Raw genomic sequence first — 11424 nt, 5'->3', positions numbered from 1 at the left:
AGATTTGGACAGAAGGGCTGCATGATCACTAGGACGGGGGTTGTTGGTTACCCAACAGACTCATGAAGCTTAGGGGGAGCAGCAAAGGCTGAAAGTGAGGGACAGTTTCTGCAACCCAACAAGTCCAAAGGTGGAGCAGTGTCCTACCTTTCTAAGGTGTTGCAGCAATCAGGGCTGACCGGAGTTGTTGGCACCTGGAGAAATGGGGCAAAGTAGCAGCATACCTTCACCTTACACTTGAGAGCGAGAAGACTCAAAAGCTCGGGTTGAGTCTGGATGTCATGGGTGTCGGAAGGGACGAACCGTGGAGAGGCAGGAGAGCGGAAGAAGACCCATATGCGTAGCAGCGGAATGGGGAATTAGCCTGGGCTCAGCAGTTCAGGAGTCGTATAGAAACCTATGCCCTCAGGCAACGGACATGGGGCGACCTGGATGCTAGGCGGGTCTCAGGACATCCGAAAGTCAATGCTGAGCGAAGGTGAATGAGAGACCCGGAAATATATATCCCCAGAGAGAGAGACACCAGAAGGACAGCAAACTAGGGACAGGACAGAGTAGGAGCGCCCTCTGGCTGCAGAGGGCGTGACACTGGAGTCTGGAGTACCCACCATGGTTAGAGAAGGCCGCTAGGCAAACAATTCCAAAAAGGGGCGAGACGAAAGAGTAGTCAAAAGGTCCAACGCTAGAAAGGTCAGTATTTCAGTAGCCAGAGGTTCGAGGACGTTGCAAGCTCAGGTGGCGGAAAAATTCCTAATACCGAGCGACGTTACCGAGTGAACTGAGGGTTTAAATAGTGAACGAAGGGGTGTGTGAGGGAAACTGGGCAATGAGGGGTTAATTAGGACTGGCTGCAACTATAACAATATACTGTGGTGGTTGTCATTCAGTTCAATTGAGTTTATTTGTAATATGCACAAGTGCAATGAAATAAGTAATAGGTTTATTCCATGCTGAAATAAAGAAAAAAGAAAACACAACGTTTCGGCTGTGGAGCCTTCTTCAGGTGTGTGACACACCTGAAGAAGGCTCTTTCTTCTTTTTTTTTTTAGCATGGAATAAACCTATTACTTCTTCCTTTGCAGCCTACACATGCTGACGCAGCTCCCCACCTGAAGTGCAATGAAATACCTATTTGCAGGTACTGTATGCTCCGATACGTTAAGGAATGACCGAAAACATAAACGCAGAACAGCAATAGCAACAACGAGTTCAAAACCATACAACTTATATACTGTACAGCATAGTATAGTATCATTGCAGCACACTGTACAAAATGTGTAAGAGGTACCCCTTTTATTTTTATGCAGCTATGGAAGGGTTCAAGGGTTGGGCTGTCTGTTGCAAAGAAGTGTCATCCTGACTGATCAAAGAAGAGTTGGAACTTTTCTAAGAGGAACGTTTCTCTCTGAAGATTTTATCCCGACGCAGCATCCATGTCTGGAGCACAAAGGACAGAAAGGCATAAGAACATAAAACAGGCGTCTTTGATTTGGGGTTTTTACAATTTGGTTACAGCAATTATTTTTTTTTCTTGATGAAGATGCTATTATAATATAACATAATTATATTATATTATATTATATTATATTTGAGAGTTAACCTGATTTCTAAGTAATTGCTATTACCAGCGGCAGGTGGTTCCTCTGCAGCTTCATGGTGTGGGGAATCTATCTTGTGCTGCAACGTGTTGCCTACAATCTCACTGATGACTGCAGGGCGGTGAGCTCCCTGTTTCTCATCCATCGTCAACACCCTCTGACCGAAGAGCCTCACCAAGGCTGCCAGCTTTCCTTTCTGCCGTTGAAAAACAAGCAAAACTGGAATAACCCAAGACCAAAAAAAGTTTGTGTTTCAAGGCTAAATTAGCATTCAACTCTAAATGCCATTTAACTGAAAGTCTCGTTTTCTACTGTGAAATGTCACCTTTTTGGGGAAAAAGAGATTAGCTGAAGCCAGATATAATGAGAAAGCACATCTAAGCGCTATCATTCACAATCTGAGTATAAACTACTGCTACTGCACACAGTATGAAAAATATCAGAAGCTCCTTACTGTGAGGTCCAGCTCTGCCTGGGAGGATTTAAGAGTTGTAGTCAGCATGCTAATTGTAGCCTCCTTGTCTGACAGCTGTGATTTCAGTGCCTTTTCAAATACACACAGGTATAAATGTATGTAAATATGAGAAACATGTGGGCATAATAGAGGTAATTTATCCCTTATTTTCAATTAACTTATTTTAAAGGATTTGGGATCCCTCCACAACCTCCTCTTTTCAAGACCAGATGAAATTTGTACGGAGATAATTACTTAAAGGATCGCCACCTGCTGTACATACAGTACAGGCAGGGACCCAGTTCATCCTGCCCTGAAGTGTATTCCAGGGGTGACCCATAGACACCATTCTGCACTCCCAGAGTCATGTTACAGAGCAGATCAGAAGGACCACCGAGTATTGGCTTCATCAGATGAATTAGCCAGATTGAATGATGTAACCAGGCGTTAACACTTCTTCTCTTTCAAAACATGTCATGGGTTCTTCAATGGCCAAGTACAGTAGTCAGGACCTGAGCTTGACGTCTTATCTGAAAGGCAGCACGGTGTACTGGTAGAGAGCATCAATTATTCTGGTAACTTCTTTAATATGAGAGAAGAATGGTATTACCATCTTCCATCAGAGATTCCTGCTGTTTCCAGTAAGGTTAAGATGAAACACTGCAATGCAGTTTTGTTAGAGACATATGGCACAAATAATAATAATATAAATAATCCTTGCATTCCAGAATACATCACGTGCAAGAGGAGAACTGAAGTGCAACACCCAGCCATTACGTGCCAGAAGCTCCAAGAAACAGCAGATTAGAGAGTGAGGAGAGAGAAATTGCACTACGCCAAACCTAGAGTGTAATTTACACTTGAGAACAGTGCCTCAAGCCCTTTAAAGACCTAGTAGAATGGACCTTGTCTTAAAGTTTAATCAGACGAATGACACCTCCTACAACACAGTGTGCCCTGTCACCCACTTAAAGCATAGTTTACATGGACAACATATTAGGAATTCAGTTTAGATATTCTGCTCCAGAGGGAAAGGGTTCTACCAATACAATTTACAGCTGCAACCTGGTTTTCAACTGAAGATCCCCATCCCAGTACAGACTAGGACAAGCCTTGCTAAGCCTTTGACACCTGGCGATAACATGGTACTGCTGTTGTCAATATTAAGAGTGTGCTACCAAAATTATACTCTTGTATTGTTAAATTGCTGTGCTTTCTTTAAATTTAGAATAAAAAAATTCTTTTGATCCTAGAGATGAGTAGTATTTATTTTTGTACGTGTTATAAGTGCAAAAGGGGCAAATGGTTTTCACTTTTACATTAAGAGCTAGAAGGTCTGATCACGAGAGAATGCTTAACAACTGGAGCTTCACCTTCTCCTTCATTCGTAGGAGAATCAGGTATTCACAGTGTTTGTAAAGATAGGGACTGTGTCGAAATAGGAGAAAGAACCCATTTGCTTCAGTCTCCACCTGGTGGCTCCTGTCGAGGGCTGCGATCTGACTCTCAAACGACTTTCTCATCTGGTCCATCTCTCTCTGAAACTGCTCCTGCAACTCCTGTTCTGTCAAGAACCACAGAAGCAGGGCCTCAAAATCAGTCGCAGCCTGCATTCAATCTGAGGGCTTTCAATATATATACACAGTATATATTTACAGTATGTGCACATCAATGCTTGACCTGTAAATACTGCAGCGAGCCTCACCTTTTTTGAATTGTTTTTGTTGTTCTTTTTCATGCTTCAATTTCCATTGATTCTCCTTTTGGAACCATTTCTCCTGCATTTCCTCAGAGATGCTTTCCTGTGGGAAGTGATTGGCATTATCTGAAGGGAAAAGTGACTTTTATTTTCTGCAATGACATTTGAATGGATCTCAAAATATATTTGATCAATACAGCTGTGCAGAAAAGTTGTAGGGTTCGGTACAATCTTCATAAAAAAGAAAAACATGAACACTAAAAGATATTCTAAAGAGTATCCACTGCACATACTGTAAACACTTTAACAAGTCTCTTTGGCAGTTTGTATGATTATGTCAATAAACAGAAAAAGTCCTTTACGCAAAAGAATGTTATTGTTCTTTTGTTACATTATACAGTGGGGAACAAAACATATAAGACACCTGGAGTGTGTCAAATTAAGCAATACATCTGAAAAGTGACTTTACAGCTTCTTAATTTTTATCTGAGGCCCTTTCTTAAAGAAAAACAGGGGAGTAAGAACACTTCCAGGCACAACAGACACTTTCCTTACCTTGTAGGTGTGAAATGAGCTTTTCAGGAAATCATAGTCTTTTTCCAGCACAGCTATCAGGAATAATAAAAAAAGACCTGTCACTACAACAACTGTATTTTGTATTTTTAAAAGTTATATTGAGTGGGCAATAAAACATGAAATACAAACAGACTTTATACCAGACAAAAACCATTTATTTTAATTACAAATACTTCAAACCAGATATGAGCTTTAAAATTGGAGTACACATTTTCTAGTAAGACTGTTATATATATATAATTTTAAGCTTACTATGCCCTATGTTTATTAGTTAAACAGTTATACAGCAGGATTATTGTTCAGGATGGCACAGGTGCTAAGTGCTTAGCATCACTGCATCATTGAAGCCATGAGTTCAGTTCTGAACCCGGGGTGCTATCTGTGTGGAGTTTGCATGTTCTTGTGGGTTACTGGCATAGTGGTAGGCTAATTGGCTATTGGATAATCTAAGCTGTCTTGTGAATTGGATGAAATGGTTAAAAAATGGATGGATGGATTACTGTTCAGGTTGTTCAGAGGGTTTTAAACCCTCTCACAGCATGTTTTGTTGAAATTAGTCCTGTGTATCTGAGATGGATTGCTGTTCTACTCTTACCATTGAAGCACAAATAAGGAAGGAATATGAACTCTGATTTCTGATTTCCTCTAGACATTTTTAAACAAGCTATGTTTTTGGAGAACTGGGAAACCCCAGCAATAACAGAGATTAAAATGACATTACATGCTTCATGTTGCGTGCTCAAACAAGCTCTGTTTTTCACAGCTGTTTGATGAATAGTTGTTAAAAAATGGAGCTGTGAAAGTACTGCCAGATTAGTTGCTCAATTAGTTGGTATTAAAAGTGAGTCATCATTGTTCTGGTATGCAGCTTTTCACAATATTCCATCACTAAAAGAGCTGTCTTCTTATTGTTATGAGCATGTTTCTTTTTTTCTGAGGCAGCTAAAACAATTCCAGCAAAATATACATTTATATTGAAAAGGCTTCGAATAATTGTATAGGGATGCTGAAACAAAACGGCTCTACTGCACTGCATAATACTGCAGGTCCCATCAACATATGAGACTTTGTCTCCTTATATTTTCCAATATTAAGATTAAAGGAAACAGTCTTATAAGTGTACAATATCTCATGTGGGTGAGAACCAGCAGACCGTTTTTACATTTTCTTCACCTTCACAAGATTTCTTTATACTCAATTTCAATACAAAGCTGATTTTCTGTTTAATGTTGTCAACCCTGATGAGCTGCTATAGTCCTACAGTACAGTGCCTTGCAAAAAGTCACACAGTAAGCTGGTCTGTGTCTCTGTGTAACAGTAGGGGTTCAACGGTTTTTGAGGCAATTCTGTCTCTGAAAGGTCCCTATGGAACTGTTTTATATCAGCAAGGACTGGGGAAGTCTGCCACTACTGGAGGAAAAATGGATGGAGAAAGTTTTATAGGCAAATCACAGAAACGTACTGGGGAAAAATTCACATTTGATTAGAACTACGCCTCAGCTACCTTGGAGAGTCTTAACAAGAAAAAAAATTACCTTGAGTGACCCAGTCAAAGTCCTGACTTGAATCCAATAGGAAATCTGTGGAAACTGAGGTAACTGCTGTCCCCCAACAATCCCCAACCAACTTGACAGGGTCTTAGCTAGTTTGCAAAGACAAATGGGGGCAAAACTCTGTTCCATCCATACGTACGCGCAAGGTTGCTAGAGATGACGGAAAAGCTTCAAACGAATTTCGGATATACAGTAAGGTGCTGCCATCAAGTTTTAACTCTGGGGGTTGAATACCAGTACTTCTGTGGTCAACAGCTTTTAGTCTGTAATTTGTCTTTTCATTGACGTTTAATTTCCATTAAAGTGTTCCGTTTGAGCATTTAAGTTTTGAATTCAAGTATGCACCACAGTATATACAGTACATTAATGATAATAATAATGTTGCTTTATTAGCCCTATACAATTTCTTGCATTAGGAATTCATCTTTTCGCATACCCCAGCTTGCTCTCCATGAGACACACAGACAGGGAGAGAAGCTTGGCGTCAGAGCACAGGGTCAGCCATTGTACAGCGCCCCTGGAGCAGCTGGGGTTAAGGGCCTTGCTCAGGGGCCCAACAGAGTAGGATTCCTCTGCCAGCTGCGGGATTTGAACCGGCAACCTTCCAGTCACAGGCACAGATCCTTAGCCACAGAGCCACCGCTCCGCACCGCACAAATATTATTATTTGTAATGTATACTGTATACCATTACCACCCAAACTGTTCATGACCAAGGAGGATGCAGTGGTGAGAGTTGCTGCCTAGAGTCTTGGCTTTAATTCCAGACCTGCAGTGCTGTCCAGAGACGTCCAGATTAACCGACGTCTGGGAAAGGTCGGCCCTGGTGTGAGCGTGTGCGTGTCTGTGCCTGCGCGTGTCTGCCCGCCGATGGACTGGAGTTCGGTTAAGGGTGTCATCGGCCTTGCTGGCCAGGATAAGCTTTCGCTTTGGAAGAAAGGATGGCTAGACCATCATCGAAAGGGTGTGGACACTTTTGCCAGGCACTGCAGAAGACCACTCGAGCCTGTGCCATCGTCATCTGTGCTTGTGCTTGTACCATATCGCTCTTCTGCACAGATCTTCTCCTCTTCCAGTATCTTCTTATGCTGCGTCTCTATGGCTCTTATCTCTAACCTGTGGGCCTGAAGAAGCTGTCTGGAGGAACCAAGAGCATCGGAACTGTTTTAGGGGGCAATTTAAATATATAACTAAAGGCTTGGTAGAACGTTTCCTGATAGAGGTCTTAGAAGCTAGCTTTTTGTATCAAAGCCTGAATCAGTACAAAAACATGACTATATTCTGCAAAGACATACAGTACAGTAAGCGTATAGGTTATACTGAAATCAGCAATATCAGCACTGACTATTTTAAAACTCAAAATTAAAAACCCACCTCAATAACCATCAAACAGGTAATTATATTCAATAAGGGGGGTAGCCTTACATACTTTACATGTATATTGATATTCTAAAATGTATTTCTTCATGATAAAAAACACTGAAAATACATTAAAACACCGTCAGGTCTCCCAAGCCACGGCGTGTCACACTCCCTGTCTCTTTAAGATCCCGCTTTTTTGTGAATTTTAAGCTTGAATTGCTTTATGTACTGTATAAAAAGCAGAAAAAAAAAACGTTTGAGAATTGACATTAGGTTTTAAATGTAACATCCAACATTTGCAGAACCTTTTTTTAAAGAAAGAAATAGAACTTCATGGATACTTCGTTTACACATTTGACTATGAGAAAAGTAAAAATGTGTTTGTACACGCAATTTCAGAGCACCAGCATACATGTGTGAGAGTGTTGTCTATTGTACTGTACACATCCTGAGAGAACAGCGCATATACAGTATGAATCCCAATGTACATGTACACACTGCATGACAAATTAACTCCTCTCTCCACAGTGTGGCACAAACTCCAATCTATAGTTCACTAGGGGCAACAACATCTAAGGATTGAATACTTTGTGAATGCTTGGAATACTTGGTGAGAAACGTTTAGCTTAACCTGCTTGCTTAATGGGTAGCCTCCTGGCCACAGGATGAGGAGACTCAAGCCCCATTCAGAGAGGAATAATGGAATCCATTCAGAGAGGAATGCTTGAAGTGAATGTGAATGGAGGTGTTTGAGCTCTGTTTATGTACAGTAGCTTGTTTGGTGGTGATGGTGATTAGGTGCCGCCTGTGTGAGATTGACTTGTCGTTAATAACGGCCATCACCTGAGCTCTTCCTCGTGTTGCTGACTCACTTTCAAAGATCTTTGCTGTGTTTCCTCACTCAGCTGTAACCCACAAAGATACAGATCTAAAGGTTAAAGACTGTCGGTATGGGAGTCACGTGAGACAACCAAAGCAGTGTTTTGCAAAGTAATGGCATTAGACCTCACCATCTGAAAGCTGTGCTGATGTGACCTGCGCTCATCTCTCAACAATGTGATCAGCTTTCTGATCTGCTCCTGCATATCCTGAACGATGTCATCCCTGGGAAACTCATACAGAATACAGGAAAGGGAGGAAAAAAACCATCAGCACGGCAGAGCACGTCACCTCACAGAGGTGTTGGTGCAAAGGAAGAGCATGGAAGATCAAGAAGTTCACATATTCTTGAGGACATCACAACTGTTATCCAAATGAAAATGAAGCAAAAAAACCAGAAAGCTGAAAAACAAAAGAATGATCCAAGATAGGTTTGCCATTGTATTTTGTGTGTGTTTGCTTGGAATTTATAGGCAATTAAACTGTATCTCTTGTTATTTATTTAGTTTTTATTTGGAAAATGCTTTACAAAATGAAATCAAAAATAGCCCCACTGTTTGAGGATCATGCAGATATTTGAATTTACACAGAACAGCAAACAAATTGTGGCGGATCTTCAGGTGGATTCTTTCAGGAGAGAATTCCTTGGAAACATTACTTTTCTGTTTTACATGAACCTTTTCCTGCACATGTTGTAACTTTAAAGAATGCTAGCACTGAAATTTAGGAGATTGTATTGTGTATTTAATTGTAAAAAAACACAGAATGTCTACTAAGCAGGACACAGCTCTAAAAATGATTCATTGAAATGTGTATTAATAAGTGTGTTAATAATAGTCACATTATTTTCATATATAAATGCTTCATTAATGCATATTTCAGAGTAAATAATATATTTATAAAGTATTTATAATGTGTGCAAAATAGCAATTAAATGCCAAATGTCCTATTTTAATATTGCAGTTTCAAATAATGAAATTGGTAAACATTACAAAAGACATTCTAAAAGCCAACAAGAGACCTGATGCAAAAATCTGCCTCCTCTGTTTAAATAAACAGATTTGAATAAATTCATTAAATTACAGCAAGTGTTTGCTTGAGCACCAAGTGCTTTTTTTTCAGTCCAGGCATTTGCTTTACCTCATTTTCTGAGCTTTGATATAATTGAATTAATAACTTTGTGGTCAGTGTGGCGTCATTAGGCATTAGCCAAATGAGAGTCTCCACAGGTTCTCAGGCAGTGAGACTTAAAGTCCCACTCAATGTAATGCCAAACTCTATTAATCAAAATATACCACATGTTCCCGTTACTCTCTGTAACAAAAAATGCCTTTCATAACAGAGAACCTAATTTTACTTAACCCTTTAAAGAAATTCTCAAAATTCAGCTTCTTTTGACCAGTGTCTTAAAAGAAATAGTGCTCTATCTAAGAAATATGACCTAGCTTACTTACACTTACATTTTTTTCCTCTGGAACTGTAGAGCTGGGCACAACCTGTGTAGGCATGAATGGAATCAGTGTTGAGTTAGTTCGGTTTTTCTTGCTCTCTTTTTGACTTCCTTCCTAGCAAAGACTAATCTGAACAAGCACACAACGTTAGCAGCATACCTTTAGAAGGGAGCTGTGTCAGTGTTTGTCAGCTGCAAAACAACAAGTGAAATTTAGAGTTGAAAAATAAAAAGGAGAAATGACATTTCATGTGTGGAGCCTTCTTTACTTGAGGACTTTTCCTTAAACAGCTCTTTTGTTTCAGGTTAAATTTGACATTACATTAAGTTATTTTGAGGTTTAATGCTAAAAGAAGAAAAGACATAAAAAAGAGATTACCTAATAGTGATATCTGATAACTTAGAAAACATGTTATGCTCTCCTAAATACAGTACATCACACAGTTACCTCTTTCATCTTCTGGTATGCTCTCTTCATCCCTCTTCTATGCAGTTTGAAATATTGTTACTATAACTGGAATCTCATCAAAACACAAACTCATAAGAGAAAAGGGGAAAGGGATTCTTATTTCAAAACAGGACAATAAAACATTGTTGAAAACTAGTGAAAGGGGTCACAATGTGAGAGGTCTCAAAAGATATATCCATCCATCCATTTTCAAACCACTTCATCCAATTCAGGGTCGCAGGGGAGTCAGAGCCTAACCCAGCATGCAACAGGAGCAAGGCAGGATACTCCCTGGATGGGACGTCAGTCCATCGCAAGGCAGATACAGACACAAACAGCCCAGGCCCCAAATTGAATCCAGAGCACCAGAGCTACAAGGAGAAAATACTAACCACTGCACCACCATGCCCCCTTCAAAAAGTTTATTTCAGGCTTTAAATTGGCTATAATGTCCTCTGCTTGTGGGATGAGTATTTTTTTAACTTTTATTCAATTCAAAATAATCCTTATCATCCTCATAATCTGTTGCACATGACTGCCTGGTTTAATGTGCTGCCTAAAACTAAGTTCATCCCATGAATCAAGTGCTAAAATCACACAAGGAACAGAGGTGTCTTACCGTATGAAACGTGTGTTCTTCCAGCCGTTTTAAAGTTCACTTTTCATGAGATGTCTGGTTTTATTCTCACCTACACACACTGAGCCAAAGACCATTATGAGATCAGTAAAGCATCATAGCATAGGACAGGGTCATTACTGAGACTTAAGCCGAAGACTAGGCAACTTTTCAAAAATGCACACTATCTCTTTAATTCCTCTGTGACCTACTGTATCTGTTTGGGATTCTGTTGCCAGAGCAACTGGATTCAGACTGTACACTTTGCAAAGGGACAAGATTTGAGAGAGGTCTCTAGGAAATTAAACCTTCCACAAAGCAGCTGAGGAAAATCTGCATGGAGGACTGGAACATTCTAGGTTTTTAGAACTTGAAAAAAATTAGCTAAAATTGACTATTTTCATTCTGACTAAACATTTCTGTGAGTATCAATACGTAGAAGAAAACTCTTTCTAGATTTTCCACACAATTTGCCTAAACCTTATGTATTCTTTCATTTTTCTTCTTTCTTTGCCATTTTTTTCAATCCAAGCAGGTTGTCACATATGGAAGTTAAGGTTGCTACCAGCTACCAACAGAAAGAAGCAGGTTAAAGTGAGATCAAAGTGAAAGAAGAGAAATATCAAAGACGGTGTCTGTGTTCGTGACTTTTAGGTGAGTTTAATTTAGTTAGTGCAAGGAGGCAATGATTCAGAGAATGGATTGATGTTTTTACAAATAATAGAATATAATATGGTGATCACAGCCCATCAACAGTACAATAGGTGTGATGCATCAGAATGTGTTGAAA

At 39.9% G+C, this 11424-nt stretch overlaps 1 protein-coding gene across 1 annotated transcript; it reads right to left on the bottom strand.

The window, feature by feature from the left end:
• Positions 1–1414: 1414 nt before the first annotated feature.
• Positions 1415–10048, bottom strand: LOC148821734 (flagellum-associated coiled-coil domain-containing protein 1-like). Its single transcript, XM_088930187.1, has 11 exons — positions 10019–10048; positions 9575–9616; positions 8252–8353; positions 8085–8146; positions 6919–7016; positions 4307–4359; positions 3758–3854; positions 3525–3616; positions 2053–2142; positions 1626–1794; positions 1415–1437 (listed from the first exon to the last, which is right to left on the bottom strand). Exons 1-11 carry the CDS (start codon positions 10046–10048, stop codon positions 1415–1417), a joined length of 858 nt encoding a protein of 285 aa, XP_088786313.1.
• Between the last annotated feature and the right edge of the window lie 1376 nt (positions 10049–11424).

The sequence above is a fragment of the Atractosteus spatula genome, chromosome 13 (genome assembly GCF_055471065.1).
Source record: "Atractosteus spatula isolate fAtrSpa1 chromosome 13, fAtrSpa1.hap1, whole genome shotgun sequence".
Lineage (NCBI taxonomy): Eukaryota > Metazoa > Chordata > Actinopteri > Semionotiformes > Lepisosteidae > Atractosteus > Atractosteus spatula.
Note: the sequence above shows the minus strand (reverse complement) of the source record. Positions and strands in the feature narration are given on the sequence as shown.